The sequence below is a fragment of the Tursiops truncatus genome, chromosome 9 (assembly GCF_011762595.2).
Source record: "Tursiops truncatus isolate mTurTru1 chromosome 9, mTurTru1.mat.Y, whole genome shotgun sequence".
Lineage (NCBI taxonomy): Eukaryota > Metazoa > Chordata > Mammalia > Artiodactyla > Delphinidae > Tursiops > Tursiops truncatus.
In genome coordinates, this window is record NC_047042.1 from 32,034,945 (window position 1) to 32,052,081 (window position 17,137).

Genomic DNA, 17,137 nt, shown 5'->3' on the forward strand with positions numbered 1-17,137 from the left:
AATACCTAAAACAAATGTACTCCACAGGATTAAATTTTTCTAATCTCTTTCCACTAACTCATGACATCCTTTCATTCTTGTCTAAGAGAAACAGTTTATTCCCAAAAAGATTAAAGGGACTAAAAGGCCTAGAGCCAGGCTGAATCCCACTGGCACCTTTGGAGTCACATGTTCCAAGCGTAAACCAAAGCTGTCCTCTGGTATAACATCTACCTCAGCATAAATGAAAACCTTTTCAAAATAAACAGAAATTTCCAAATTGTTTTACTATTGAGGGAATAACATTAAAGTGCTCTGAAAATGACTTTGCTGATCTAACAACTAGAAGTGGAGCCATGTTTAGCAATTTAGCAAGCGAAAAAAGGACACTCTGAACCTGGTGGGCAGAGATGAAAATGTGACTCAATCTTATCTTTCGTTTTCCTCTGGCTCCCAAAACTGTGTTTTTACTTGGTCTGGATGGAGAGTTTGAACATTTGGGTTAATTTTAAATGACTAGGATTTTTGAAGTAAGATGAGGAAAGGGAAGGTTAATTCCTACTTGATGGAGGACAAAAGCAGCCATGAATTGTTCAGGTAGCAACTCAACTCTGCTGTCCCTGACTACAATGCAACTAGGACAAGAGCAACTTACTTTCTTTGAAGAGCCCTTGTGCTTAACTGCTGTTGAAAAGCATGCCTTGTGTCCAGACTAAGAAAGCATTGTTTCTCTGTGTCATCTCTCAGGACACTGAAATTGTTTTGTCACACAAAACCACCCATGGTGATAGGACTCTACTTGTGTCGCTGAAGCACAAAAATCGGTTCTAAAGACTATTTTGTAACCCTGATAAATATCTGATGAATGATTTCGTAACTGTCAATTATGAAGAGTGCGCCGTGCTAAGTATAAGTCGTATCTGAGTGGTGGAGGAGGGCTACAAAGATAAAACACATTCTTGAGATTTAAACTGTTGTATCATCTGTCGGAGTGAATGAGAGGTACACAAAATAACTATTCTACATGACAGAATGTATTAACTTCGATCAGGAGGTCTATATGTTATGGAATTAAAATGCTTGGGAGGCAACGTGGTATCACGACGGCGATACAGGACCAGGCCAGGAACTAAAAGACTTGAGCTCTAAAGCTCCTTGTTTTTCATCTTGCTCTTCCATCCTTCTTCTCATCAAAACTCTGCATCCTCATCTGTCCAGAGTGTCACTTTGCATTTCCAATTGACCCCATGGAACCTAAATGTCACAGGGAGTCCCTTCGGGGCCATGGGAGAGAAGACATGAAGAGGTCACATCAGTGGGTTCAGGCTCCTTAACCTTAACCTTCTTCAATGACACTAGACCTGCCGTTACCTGCTTTATATTTGGGGATTCCAAAGAAGCTTCCACTGGATAAAAATAAACTTTCATTGAAAACCAAAAGATCAGATGACCTCCAAAGTTGAACTGATACTGATCCACTCAATGAACGAACACTGCATCAGAGGCGCAAAACAATGACTGGATTTCCGCAGGCAGAGATGAGGGTGAGACCCCTCAACATCCTGTGAGGTAAGATTTCCAATGCAGGATGGGGTGAGAGTGTGGGCTCTACAGAAACTGGACAGGATTCTGAGGCTAGAGGTGGTCAATGAATGTTTCTTAACAGGGAAGGGACTTGATAAAATCTATAGATCAGAAGTGTAATCTAGCTTCAGAGCACACTATAGATAGGGTGTGAGGACACAGCCATGCCTAGGGGCTTTTTTAGCATCAAACCAAGCACAGGCAAGTTTTGGGAAATGTTATGACTGCTAATGATTATGAAGGAGAAACAGCAACTCTGACAAATTGCTTAAATTAAAACAAAATTGGGACGTTGTTATCCTCCACGAGCAACCTGAACTGCCTGTATATCTTATTTTTCCTCCTGACCAGCCTGAATTACCGACATCGAGACACACACAGAGCTAAGAGTGTGGCTCACTTCTGAAATACTGAAAAGCCTAATATTTTCAATACTGCAAAAACCTTAGTGAGCCAAACTTTTATTTTTATAGAAAAAAGGCAGAAGAGCACATTTGCTTTTATTCATCTTGGAAACATAAAGAGTCCATTAGCAAGCATATAAACTAAGAAACACATAAAAGATTTTTTAAATCTTCCACCTGACCACAGCACTGAAACTGAATACATACACCTCCATTTTCATAAACAACTAAGACAACAGTCAGAACTAAATGACCTGATCAAACATGTCTGCATCGTTACACTCTCCTAGTTAGCTTACTGTTGAACAATGTATATAAGGTGTCATATGTATCAGGAAAATTTGTTAAAGACCTAAAAACAGACAACAGAAATGACTGGAATCTAGCTTCAGTGAAGTGGGAGCCAAACTTCTATAATACAAATTCTGGAGGCCATGGCCATAATCCCCCATCAATTATTTGTGTTATGACTGGTTTCTCTATATGACATAAAATTTTAAGGTTCAAGGTCTGACTCAAAGAATATCCCAATCTAAAAACAGACATTTATAGTGTGTTCTACTGTTGACTATTTCATGTCTCACTCTTGTTATGTATCTATCTATCCACATCATCTCTCACTCCATGTCTAACTGGATTTTCAGTTCTAAAGACAGTTTTATACTTAAACAGAATCTAATAATTCATATATAGTAATTCTTTGTAGTCAAGGGAGCATCTATAAACACATTGTTGCACTTCATCCTCACAAAACAAAATGAGGAATATAAAATGGAGCAGCTGCTGTGAAAAACATTTTGGTGGTTCCTCAAAAAGTTAAACTTGGAATTCCCATATGACCCGGCAATTCCACTCCTAGGTGTTTTCCAAAAAGATCTGAAAACAGGTACTCAAACAAATACGTGTGCACCGATGTCCACAGCAGCATTATTCACAATAGCCAGAAGATGAAAAGAGCCCCAATATTCCTCAATGGGTGAAAGGCTAAACAAACTGTATATGTGTGTATATACACACATACATACATACACACACACACAAACACACACACATACAATGGAACATTATTCAGCCATAAAAAGGAATGAAGTAGCGATATATGCTACAACGTTCATGAACCTCAAAATCGTCATGCCAGGTGAGAGAAGCCAGATACAAAAGGTCACATATTGTATAATTCCACTTATATGAAGTATCTACAGTAAGTAAACCCGTAAAGACAGGAAAGGATCAGCAGTAGCCCCAGACTGGTGGCAGGTAGTAGGGGAGGAGTGGGGAATGACAACTAATGGGTATGGAGTCTCTTTGGGGGTGAGGAAAATGTTCTGAAACTAGAGACAGGCAGTGATTACACAACCTCCTGAACGTACTAAATGCCACACACTTTGAAATGGTTACTTTTACGTTATGTGAACTGTGAATTTCACCTCAATTTTTTTTTAAATGGGGAACTGGAGACAGTATAGACAAATTTAAAAAGTGAGGGATCTTGAGGGATATTTTACCAAAGAGGAAGCATGCTCTGAGGCAAGCAGATGAGACGGACTAGCAGAAAACAAATCTAAGTTTGAGTTCCATGCTCTAATCACTGAACTAGATAGAATTCAATAAAAGCTCTTTAGTTAATGTGTCCACTGATCCCATTGCAAGGTTAAACCTAAGCTCACCCTGGAAGTTGGTGGATGACATAAACATATAAACTACCTACAGAACCTCAATATGGGCATGGGAATAGAGCCTCAATTGTGAGACTTTTATTCGTGATTTCAGTTATAACTACAAAGACTTTGTACACTGTTTGGCACACAGCAGCCCCAAGTCATTCCAGAACACGGAAAGAGGAGGATGACACAGAAATCCTGTTTAGGAAAGTGATTTCTCCAGCCAAACTGGGCTTTACTTATTCTTTCTTAACATGTTCATGATATGTTTCCAAAGACTAGGTCACTTCTCAACTGACAGGCAATTTAAATGAAAGAGAGCTGGAATTTGTTTCACATGTGAAAGCGATGATATAAGTGGAACCCAAAAAAGTAACTTAGAGGCTCTCTATGACCTGAATACCTTCTAACACGAAGGCAGTGGAGTACAGCCAGGCAGAGCGAGGATGTGGGCATGAAACACCCCTAGATTCATGTGGGCTGGCTTTACTACTTGTGTGACCTTGAGAAGATTACTAAGTCCCTTTAAGCTTCAGATTCCTAAGCTGTAAAACGAAAACATTAATATCTACAGTATAGGGTGTTATGAGGGTGTCATAAGAGAGTGCATGAGAAGAACAGGAGATGCTCAGTTTATGGTAATCATGGTTATTTTAGCACCTCACTGACCTCTAGCTGAGCACAGACCTGCTCAGGCATCTTCTGGCCATACGTTTCCAAGAGTGCGATGGTTTCTTTTAGTGGTTCAAAGAGTTCATCAGTAGCTCTCTGGCGGCTTCTTACAGCCAGAAGATGCCCCATAATGTCAACTAAACCATCGTGATCACCTTCACTTAACTCTCTCTGAAGTCCAGCATCTGTCTCCTTTATAAACTCTTGTAGCTCATTCAGACTATAAAAACATGTATACACACACACAAACACAAACGAAGCTCATTAAAACATTCAGAAGTATGACTTCTGACTGAATCTAATTTTCACTATTTACCTAATTAAACATTACTTGTTATCTCTCTTACAGAACTGGCAGTTTTAATGCTCTTAAAATTAATATCTCAATTTTAAGAAGGAGTCAGGTGTTAAAAGTTATCATTCCAAATACCAAAGACTACCTGTCAATGACAAATCTCAAAAGATGCTCCTGAAACATCCAGCTCCATTTCCTGATAATGTTTAGCAAGCTCACTTTGAAAGGCTTCACGTCCACCTTGAACCAACCATCAAACACTCTGAAGTCATCAAACTTGCTCATCTGAACATACAAAGCCTCATAAATGTTAATCTACAATTAGAAAAAAAAAATAGTCACTGTATAACAACTCAATCAAAAAGCTAGTAACTACATAAATGCAGAGGGTTTGCCTTGCCTGTTCTTTGAACTGCTCGAGTGTTGGTGGTTGTCCGGGAAAGTCTTCATCTGCGTGAGGCCCTGTCTCCTCAGATGACACAGTATGGCCATACAGGAGGAAGCGCTTCATAAACTCGGTCCGGTCATCCACCCAGAGGTAAGCGTATGTGTCCAGGGTGTTTCTGAAGTCCAAGACTTTGTTGATGACGTCTGCCACTCTCTTCATGATCTCCTGCCTGACCTCCACCAGGCCCAGCATGTTGTCCATATCATTCTAAATGAGGGGAGAACCAAGCACTTATGAAAGCCAACCCTGCTCTATCAATTATGTGCAACCTAACATTATCCAAGGCCATTCTTCAAAAGAATAGTTGGTAAAATCAAAAACCGTGTTGCTTTTCCCACTTCTCCTTTCCTTGTGCTCCCCATTACCCCAATGTATTTTGAATCATTAATATAAAAGCTAATTTTATAATTAATCATAATTATAATTAATATGTATGTATATGTATGGGCATTCAGCATTCAAATGACTGGGTAGTTGAGTAAGCACATTTTGTTTGAATCCTGGGAAGTTGCAACCCTCTATATCCTTCTCTGTCTTTTCATCGGAAATATTGCTTCTTAATATTTTCTCTTTTGCATTTATATATCTAGGAATGAGGCATTTTCTTTCATGTGGCTTTATCCTATTTTAAAGAGCTGTTCTAAAATTCCTGATTTTCCTGGCTGCCTCAGGATCCGCTCACAGCATCTTGCTTTTACGTTAAATACAAACAAAATTAATCATACTTGGTGTAAATACAGCAAAAAACAGTGGACATTAGAATGGAGAACACTAGAACTCAAAATCGAAGTATATTCAGATTAAAAGCTTTGGAATTAGCTTGGCATTTATTTGTAACTCTAAAGAGATGTGCGAAATTGGTTAACATATATGTAAATATATTGAATTTTTTTAGAGTAATATTTCCTGTTCAGTGCTGATTTCTTTGGATTCTGTTCTCTGAATTCAGTATTCAGTAATATTACCAATAAATGTATTTATAATCTCTTAATCTATTAACATGTATATACTTCACAATAAATGTAATACCCATTTACAAAGAACATACCTGGTAATTTGCTATTTCCAGATGTGCTGCTACTCGCTTCATCTGGGCAGACATTCGGAAACTACTGCACAGCATTTCTTCCACCAGATCATAGAAGCCATCCCCAGCCTCTCTTTCTAAAGAAGGTTTAAACAGAATCTCCGGAGGCATTAAGATCATCTGTGCTTGAAAAAACGGTGCAGATTTCAGTTGTTTCTCTGTGTTCGTCAGGAAGAAGTCTAAGTCATGCATTATTGCTTGAAAAAAGCCTTCCACCACGATGTCATCAATGAATTCTACATAAATCTTCCAAGCATCCAGAGAAGGAGTGGCTCTAAACAGCATCCTATTTTCCTACAAACAGACAAGTATTACTAGACCAGTATAGACAACAGTGAGTATAAAAACAAAAGCTGTCCATTTAAATGGCTTGTTAAAGGGGCTGCATATGGGGGCACAGCATAGAAACATTCAAATGCTTAGTTGCAGAATCTTAGCCTAGACGGCAATGATCTAAGCAGGATTTTGTAACATTTAGTTCACTTATAAGATACATTCAAAAGTCATTCTTTAAAGATGCTACCAGAAAACTACTAGAGCTAATCAATGAATTTGGTAAAGTAGCAGGATACAAAATTAATGCACAGAAATCTCTTCTATTCCTATACACTAATGATGAAAAAGCTGAAAGTGAAATCAAGAAAACACTCCCATTTACCATTGCAACAAAAAGAATAAAATATCTAGGAATAAACCTACCTAAGGAGACAAAAGACCTATATGCAGAAAATTATAAGACACTGATGAAAGAAATTAAAGATGATACAAATAGATGGAGAGAGATACCATGTTCTTGGATTGGAAGAATCAACATTGTGAAAATGATTCTACCACCCAAAGCAAACTACAGATTCAATGCAATCCCTATCAAACTACCACTGGCATTTTTCACAGAACTAAAACAAAAAATTTCACAATTTGTATGGAAACACAAAAGACCCCAAATAGCCAAAGCAATCTTGAGAACGAAAAATGGAGCTGGAGAAATCAGGCTTCCTGACTTCAGACTATACTACAAAGCTACAGTAATCAAGACAGTATGGTACCGGCACAAAAACAGACATATAGATCAATGGAACAGGATAGAAAGCCCAGAGATAAACCCACGCACATATGGTCACCTTATCTTTGATAAAGGAGGCAGGAATGTACAGTGGAGAAAGGACAGCCTCTTCAATAAGTGGTGCTGGGAAAACTGGACAGGTACATGTAAAACTATGAGATTAGATCACTCCCTAACACCATACACAAAAATAAGCTCAACATGGATTAAAGACCTAAACGTAAGGCCAGAAACTATCAAACTCTTAGAGGAAAACATAGGCAGAACACTCTATGACATAAATCACAGCAAGATCCTTTTGGACCCACCTTCTAGAGAAATGGAAATAAAAACAAAAATAAACAAATGGGACCTAATGAAACTTAAAAGCTTTTGCACAGCAAAGGAAACCATAAACAAAACCAAAAGACAACCCTCAGAATGGGAGAAAATATTTGCAAATGAAGCAACTGACAAAGGATTAATCTCCAAAATTTATAAGCAGCTCATGCAGCTCAATAACAAAAAGACAAACAACCCAATCCAAAAATGGGCAGAAGACCTAAATAGACATTTCTCCAAAGAAGATATACAGATTGCCAACACACACATGAAAGAATGCTCAGCATCACTAATCATTAGAGAAATGCAAATCAAAACTACAATGAGATATCATCTCACACCAGTCAGAATGGCCATCATCAAAAAATCTACAAACAATAAATGCTGGAGAGGGTGTGGAGAAAGGGAACACTCCTGCACTGCTGGTGGGAATGTGAATTGGTACAGCCACTATGGAGAACAGTATGGAGGTTCCTTAAAAAACTACAAATAGAACTACCATATGACCCAGCAATCCCACTACTGGGCATATACCCTGAGAAAACCATAATTCAAAAAGTCATGTACCAAAATGTTCATTGCAGCTCTATCTACAATAGCCAGGGGGTGGAAACAACCTAAGTGCCCATCATCGGATGAATGGATAAAGAAGATGTGGCACATATATACAATGGAATATTACTCAGCCATAAAAAGAAACGAAATTGAGTTATTTGTAATGAGGTGGATAGACCTAGAGTCTGTCATACAGAGTGAAGTAAGTCAGAAAGAGAAAGACAAATACCGTATGCTAACACATATATATGGAATCTAAGAAAAATAAAAAGGTCATGAAGAACCTAGGGGTAAGACGGGAGTAAAGACACAGACCTACTAGAGAATGGACTTGAGGCTATGGGGAGCGGGAAGGGTAAGCTGTGACAAAGCGAGAGAGTGGCATGGACATATATACACTACCTAACATAAGGTAGATAGCTAGTGGGAAGCAGCCGCATAGCACAGGGAGATCAGCTTGGTGCTTTGTGACCACCTGGAGGGGTGGGATAGGGAGGGTGGGAGGGAGGGAGATGCAAGAGGGAAGAGATATGGGAACATATGTATATGTATAACTGATTCACTTTGTTATAAAGCAGAAACTAACACATCATTGTAAAGCAATTATACTCCAATAAAGACGTAAAAAAAAAAGTCATTCTTTAAAGGTGAAATCATTAAGAAGATTGCTATCTTCAAATATTATGCACACAAGAAATACACTAGTTCCCAATGCATCCTAGATGTATGGGGCCTGGGCTCTGGTTCTGGCCCTGTCCCTGACTCTCTGTGGCCTTGGACCTTGCCTGCCCTGGCCTCACCTGTAAATGAGGTTTCCCAAAGTGGTCCTCCCGAGAACGCTGTTCTGGGGTATCTAAAGATCACCAAGTCAGCAAAGAGCTACGTGTTTTAGGCCATTCTTGGAGACTCACAGTGTACCTATTATGTTAAAGTCCATTTAACCTGGTTTAACCAATTGTCTCCAAACACAAAGATATTTTGTGCCAACCGCCTATGAGCAGCTTGTGGAAAAACAGTAACTTGGCTTGGGAAACACTGGCCTGGTGAAGTCCAGGCTCCCTCTGTGCTTCAACAATATGAAAGTCTTTGACCTCAGCATCTCCCTAGCATGTGGGTAAAGTAATGGATGGGCCAGTGGGCATGACAGGGCCAGACACAGACATGGTTAAGGACTGCTAGAGGTTGGGCACAGTGTGGCAGGCCTAGGGACAGCGATTTGAAAAGGTCAGGTAAGCAGCAAGGTTGATTCCAGAAGTACCTTCTGAGTGGCAAAGGTTACACAGTCTATACAGGCCAGAGGGCAGATGCCCAAGGCAGAAACTACTATAGCACACAGAAAAGACGACACTAAAATGGGAGCTAATTATAAGGTAGATTATGCTCTCTGCTTTCTGTGATTATCCACTACTGTGGATATATGATCCCGGATTCAAAGGTGTGTGCTACAGGCAAGAATCAGAACAACAGAGGTGAGTCTGGATCCTGATAAAGCAGGGCAGAGATGAACAAGTTCTTTGAGGGTTTTTTGTCCTCAAACAAATCTAAGAACTGCTCTTTTCAGGGATGCTGTCTTGCCTGCCAACCACGTGGAAGCATTCACACCTGTGTAGTGTATGTGACCCACACCCCTGGAGCTGGGCAGTACACATCCCAGGCAGCTGTACACAGCAGTCCTGGCTCCGTTGTAGGAGCTAGTCTAGGGGTTGGAAGGGTGAAAAAATATCCTCAAAGACTATCTTGTTCAGGCTCTTCATCTTTAAGGTATAAAACAAAGACCTAAAACACATCCAGCGTCACATTCATAGGAAGTAAGCAGCTGAGCTAGAACTAGAAGCCAGTCCTCTTGACTCCCCAGAGTAGGGCTCTTTCCAACATATCTCAGTAATATACCTGCAATTGCCTCACTGTTCATACTTTCTCATACCAAGAGATCCAGCTTATATCACTACAGTGCCACTTTTAAGAAATTGTTGTATGTTCAACAATCTAGGGTAAAGGGAGGAAAAGGAAAAGAAAGGAGGGCTTTGGGTCACTACACGATCGCTTGGGTCCCTTCCAGACCCAATCTTGCACGGTTCTGCCCTTCTCTCTTCATCTGAGACACTGACTGCAGACCATCCACAGAGATCCTACAGCCACAAAGGATGTAGCATGAAAGGGCAGAACTCACACACCTTCTGCTGTGTTTCTATGTCTTTCCCCTAAACCACATTCCTTGCTGGAAATCTGAGAACCAAGCTCAATTTCATGTGCTGATAAGAGGGGGAAAAGTCACTTAAAAGATAACTTACAGAAACAATCATTTCATCTCTATTTTGAAGTTGAGTTCCCTCAAGTTGGAAGCACTCCACAGGTCTAAGTGACTTCCAAGGTTCTTAGTTTTTGATTTAAGGGAAAAAGAGTCCATTTACTAGTAGAAAAATTCCAACTTTATTCTCCGAGAATACCACTGCAAAACCTTGTTTGTAACTATTTTTACTCATGTACTCACAATATTTTCAATGCATTATAATCAACATTCATATATCTTACTTGTCTAAAACCCCCAAGTTACTGTTTAGGGAGCCCACTTTCCTATTATCAAGAAAATGTATCAGAAGAAACTAATTGTAATCCATCATCTGTCCTCCATGAGGCAGATTCCAATGCATAAACACTTGTAAGGATGTCCTGAAAGTCGCAGAATAATTCACAGCCATCTCGGCAAACTAGGAACAGTCGAGGTCATGACTAAGTTAAGACATTGCTGAGAAAACAACTTTCCAGATATATACCTTCTTTACATATCAGAACATCCCCGAGATTCCCTCAAGGCTACCCAGGCCTTAGGGGGAGCCTTCAGAGGGAGCATGGCCCTGCCCCCACCTTGATTTCAGACTTCTAGCCTCCAGACTGAGAGAGAATACATTTCATTGCTTTAAGACATCCATTTGTGGTACTTTGTTACAGCAGCCCAAAGATGCTAACACAGGCAGTCATCTAAGAAGGCAAAGTCTTTGTCCTAGCAAATTGTTACCAGTAGGGAAAATTAAAACTTTCTTACATGTTTCAGACAAACTTGGAAGTCAACAGAAACTTTGAAATCCATATGAATTCTTTTCTTTCCTTTCTTCTTGTGACACATACTCAATACAGCACATCAAATGTACCACATCTTACTTTTCGGTGAGCAAGTTTGTTACTCTTCAAACCCTTTCTTCACACAACTGCAATGCCAGCCTATGCAAAAATCTGCCCTTGGGCAGGCATGTCTAACTAATGTGCCCAAAAACAAACCCTGTCTTTTCCCTGCAAAATCTGCTCTGCCACAGCCCTCCCCGTATCAGTAAAGGGAAACTCTATTCTTCCAGCAGCCCAGACCAAAAACGTCAACGTCATCTTAACTTCTCTCTCCTCTGACTGATCGCAGCAAATCCTCTTGACTCTGCCTTCAAAACACATCCAGCATACGACTGTTTTTTATCACTACCGTCTGGACCCAAGCCATCTTCACTTGGATTACAGACTCATCTCCTAACGGTCTCCTTGTCTACCATCTCCTGACCCCCCTGCAGTTTACACTCAACAGGGAAAGCTTCTGAGCAGAGAGTCTCCAGCTGCTATATTCCCTCAGAGTAAAACCCAAAGTTCTCAAAATGGCCCGTTGATCCAGCGGGATGTACGCTTAAGCCCTTTCAAACTTCATCACCTACTATTATTCCCCCTGGAAATTCTGCTTCAGGCATGTTGGCTCTCTAACTGACCCTTAGACAAGCGACCCATACTCCTACCGTAAAGCTTGTGTACTTTGATACCTAGAACATCCTTCTTCCATTTCCCACCTAGCGCATTCCCTTTCAGTTCTCTGCAGAAATGCTACCTTAGTAAAGAGGCCTTTCTAACTACCTCATACACAGTGTCCACCCCACCTGCTACTGCTTCTCTATCCCACCATCTCTGCTTTATTTTTCACCATTGCTCATGTGACCGATTGAAGATACTACTATATGTTTGTTATTTTCTCTTTCTATCTTCCCTAACTAGGATGTAAGATCCAAGAGGCAAGAGACTTCTTTGTTTTATGCTTTTGTTTCTCTGCCTTCTGTTCTTTGTTCTTGTTGTTTTATTTGTCTTCTCTTACACTGATAACCCTGGAATAGTGCCTATCACTGTTGTAAAAACTCAAGTACTTGTTATAAGGAGAGTAACTACTGTTGCCACCCTCAGGAGATGGCTGAAAGGGTTACAGGAGATGAGGTAAACAAGACGGATGACACACAGAGGCATTCAGCAAAACAGGAGATAACTATGACCAAGGTAAGGACACCATCTCTAGCCTTTCTGTTTCATCAAAAGATCTCACATTCCTATCTCTTCCCTTAGAAATGAGCACAGCGAGGGCCACAGAAATTACAGACAAGTAACACAAATTCCTCCATCTGCAATGCTTAACAAAACCATACCTAAAGTTCTTTTGGGCCCAGAAAAAGGGCCCTCCATTATTAGGTTACCTATTTTTGCTCTTTTCTAAACTAAGTGAAAGGATCTGCTATACATTTCGAAGCCTTTAAAGCAAGTACCTCAACCAAGTTGTGTATCTTGCAGCCATCTTCCTGGATTAGCGTGTATTTTTTCGTAAACAAATCACGCTTGTTCTCCCAAGTCAAGGCGGTCTCCCGCCTGTGTTCTCTCCGGGGAAGGAGCGTGCACTCCACCCAAGCCCGCATCGTCTGCTGAATCACTTTGACGTTGTTCTGCGCATGCTCCACTCTGCGCTCCAACTCTGAGGTGGCTGTCTTCATCCTCTCGATGTCCCCCCAGCAGTCATCCTGCCATGTCAGTGATGTGGCGGCTGCCTGCAGTTCCTCATCCACAGACCTCAGCTCTTCCTCAACCAGGGCGTATTCAACTTCCAGAAGAGTCTGTTTCAGCTTATTATATCCTTGCACAAGAAGTTCAAGATTTCCAATGGACTGATTCAAAAGAAAACCCCAAGACAAAAAGGGCCACATGTGTTAAAGCTACTTTCTCTTGGAGGCATGGAAGTATCTTAGGTCTACATGTTAATAATTAAAATTCAAACTTTCTATTCAAAATCTGCCCTAATATCTGAAAACACAGACCTTTAAAAGAGTGTTTCTTTTTTTGAAGATGGCTAAGGCTGAATCCGGTATGTCTGATTTCTTCAACATCAAAAGGTATTTAACTTCTCTTAATACGGCCACTAGCTATTAAAAGAAAAGCAAGGATTATTTAACATGATTTAAGAATATCATTCTTTTTTTTTTTTTTGCGGTACGCGGGCCTCTCACTGTTGTGGCCTCTCCCGTTGCAGAACACAGGCTCTGGACGCACAGGCTCAGCGGCCATGGCTCACGGGCCCAGCTGCTCCGCGGCATGTGGGATCTCTGCGGAAGGGGGGCACGAACCCATGTCCCATGCATCGGCAGGCGGACTCTCAACCACTGCGCCACCAGGGATGCCCAAGAATATCATTCTATTTTTAAAATCAAACGCTTAAAATTTCATCCAATGATTACAATATTTTCAAACTGTCAAGGCAAAGGGGCTTTTGTTTCTTATGTTTTTTAAAAGCAACAATCATACATTCCATATGATGCAGAAGTATAAGTAATAAAGGTAGAAATCATTGGCTATAGCCCACTGTCAGAGAAAGAATTCAAGCAAAAAAAGAGCCACATGTACACGCCAAGATCTGAAATGCGTGGCCATAAGCCGACCTTGGTCTTTTCCAAACACCGCTAGCTCTATAATAATGCTTGTTTTGAAAACACAACATGATTATACATGAGGGAGGATTGTGAACATGCCACAAGTTTTGTCTTTGCTTAGCTGTAGTTTCATCAGCAATAAACAGCTAGGTAAATGCTAAAAACTGCAACCAGCTGAACAAAAAGGCTTAGGAATATGCAAAATGCTCATATGCACACACCACAAACATCCACCAGGTCCCTCCACTCATAGGTGTGTGATGAGCCAGCCCATCCAACTTCTGGTGGCCCAACTCTCTGTCTGGTTTCAAATGACCTTCCTTCCACCACCTCACAGTAATGCACAAGTCATAATGCACTTCCCTGAGCAAACTTCAGGTCTTTGTCAAGGGAAAGTACTATATTCATTGGAGCATTTATATATTACTTGACCATTTAAAATGTATAAAACTATGCTACTGTTCTTCCTAAGTTCCTTTTTTTGTTTTTCTGTTTTTATTGTTATTTTTTAATTGGAGTATAGTTGCTGTATATTATGTAAGTTATATGTGTACAATAGTGATTCACAATTTTTAAAGGTTATACTCCATTTATAGTTATTGTAAAACATTTACTATATTCCCCATGATGTACAATAATATATCCTTGTAGTTTATTTTATACCTAATAGTTTGTTCCTCTTAATCACCTACCCCTATGTTGCCCCACCCCTTCCCTCCCCCCAGGAGTAACCACTAGTCTCTTTTCTATATCTGTGAGTCTGCTTCTTCTGTTATATTCACTAGTTTGTTGTATTTTTTAGATTCCACATATAAGTGATATCATACAATATTTGTCTTTCTGTCTGAGTTATTTATTTTTTTAAACGTTATCACTGACAAAGTTTTTGAGTACTGTACCCTAACCCTCATTTTCCCCATCAGCAATGTACTTTTTATTGTGCAGTCTTTCATAGTGCAGTGAATTTTAGGAATGCATATGTCGTGTTGTAGCAAAACTGACTGTAGCCCTAAATCACAGTTTCTGTGGAAAAGACCACATGTTTTAGAAGGTAAACCAGTTGACTTCCTTAGGCTGTCACTCCATAGGTTCACTAGTACAATATATTTGGCATGTTTATAATCCCTTCAGGTAAAATTGTAGGGATTATCCCTAAAACATCTCAGGAATTCAGTTTCTATAAATTGGTTTTATGAAATCAGAAGGTAAAGCAAACCCTCAGTCCTCCAGGTCACATATTTATATACCTGAGCTGAGGTTAATAAGAAAAAATAAGTGATGCAATTCTTTGTAATATTTCGGGGAAAGAGAACAGAATTTGAGTACAGACTGTGACTATTAAACTCAGTGAGGCTAACTTTCACCTCCTAGGCATACAGTTGGACTGCCATGAGACAGGGCAAGAAAACCTAAGCCAGAAAACATCTGATCAAAGACTAACGATTCTGTTCAATTGAGTTAATATTTATTAAATGTTACCAAGTGCCAGACACTATGTTAGACACACAAAGATGAAATCCAATGGACCCTACTCTCAAGTAACTCATTATCCAGTAAAGTGGGAGTGGCAAATAAATAATTACAAGACAAAACAAGAAAGAAAAATTAATATAGAATTTGATAAGCAAATCCCTAAAACAAAGACCTATTAGAAGTTGTTTTTAGTTATAGTCCTCGTAGCACTGACATTTTCCCAAAATAAAATACAAATGAATGGAGGTATGAGGAATATTCTTATAATAAAAAGGGCATCTATGAAACGTTTTAAAAATATCAAACCCTTACCTTTGGGTCAAAGTTAACATCGAGAAGACCACTTATGGCACTGAATTTAACCAAGGGTTGATTCAAATTGAATTCACAGATTTCATCCACATTACTTTTCCATTCATTATAGATACGATTTTCAAACTGGTCTAGCAAAGCTGTCATTTCAGTATACTTCTGATAAATCCAGGCATCATCAGGACTTTCCAAGAATCTGTAGGAATATGTTTTTTATTTTTTACTTTTCTATACATTAGATAGATCTCAGCTACTTTACAGTAATATATGATAGAAATAAGAAAGTACACTATAAAAATCAGGAAGAAAATCAATAAAGGTCAAATAATGCTTCTGCATAGTCTGTGCCTTAAAGGATATGAAATAAATGGAACTCCAAATATTTTACTAAATGCAAACAGCAACAAGTTATCAATTCCTACAAAGAAAAGAAAAAGATACAAAAGTCTGCAAAATAACAGGAGTGCTAGCTATTGGAGAAAGGAAAAACAATAACAAAAAGCTATCAACATATTGTGGGTGAAATAGAAAAGCGAAAAAAGACCTAAAAACATGGAAATATATGAAGTTCTAAGTCCTAAACATACTCCCAAACCATGGGGATAAATCCCTCTCAATGAGCCCAAGCAATGACAAGAGTTAAGTAAGGCAGTGACTCTTTAAGTGCTAAAATGAACAGCTCACTACCCTATATAAAAATTGCCTGTGTCGAAGGGATAATGTTACCACGAAAGAAGCCTAACTACTTACAGATCACGGAGAGATGCAAAGTTTGACCAAAACATTTGAAGTCGGTCCATGACCTCTTTAGCCCATTTGATATTTCCTGAGGTAAATGGCATATTCTTGTTAAGGACTACATTTCCTTGTTCAATCTGCAAATTGATATTGTGGTGAAGAGGATGAAAGGGAACATTTAATCAGGGCACACTCCAACCTTGTAGGCAATTGTTAATTTTGGAACATTTACAGTACAAATATAAAGAACATACATGCAAAGTAACCTGATTAGTAGAAGAGTTACTGTCCTAAAGCAGGTTCTTCATATCCATAAGGAAATCAATTACATAAAAGCATAACAATTTTAGAGCCTGTATCTACTCTTCAGTTATCATTCAGTGGAGCTCTACTTGACACCCTGACCCACAATATGATACTGTGGGTCTGTCAGACTTTATCCCCCCCCACTCACCTGTTGCACGTGTTCATTATACAATTGCTTACACATATCCAACTCTGCACTGAACATGTGCACAAGTGTGCTGTAACGTGGGCTGAAAATTTCCATGACAACTGGTTTCTCAAGGAAATTCCCAAATACAGTCAAAAGCTATAAAAATCAAAGTGAAAGAAAGGTTAACCACCATGGGTTTTTAATACAAATACTCGATTCACTATTTCCTCCATTAAACTTCCTACGTGACTAGATACAAAGCAAAAATCTAGATCCCTGCAAGTATCCTGCAATGTCTTCAGACTGAAAACACTTTAGCATCTCACTAAAATTTCTATGCATCCAATAAAGCAAATTCTAAATGTAAAGCAGTTTCCCTTCCTCAGCAGAAAATGAGG

At 39.4% G+C, this 17,137-nt stretch overlaps 1 protein-coding gene across 1 annotated transcript in view; it reads right to left on the bottom strand.

The window, feature by feature from the left end:
* Positions 1-17,137, bottom strand: part of DNAH11 (dynein axonemal heavy chain 11) — a 313,899-nt gene that overhangs the window by 246,292 nt on the left and 50,470 nt on the right. Inside the window, 9 exon segments of the mRNA XM_019928507.3 lie at positions 4,298-4,520; positions 4,741-4,910; positions 4,996-5,250; positions 6,092-6,424; positions 12,629-13,021; positions 13,172-13,276; positions 15,566-15,761; positions 16,316-16,440; positions 16,758-16,895. Coding sequence (XP_019784066.2) covers positions 4,298-4,520; positions 4,741-4,910; positions 4,996-5,250; positions 6,092-6,424; positions 12,629-13,021; positions 13,172-13,276; positions 15,566-15,761; positions 16,316-16,440; positions 16,758-16,895 — 1,938 coding nt within the window.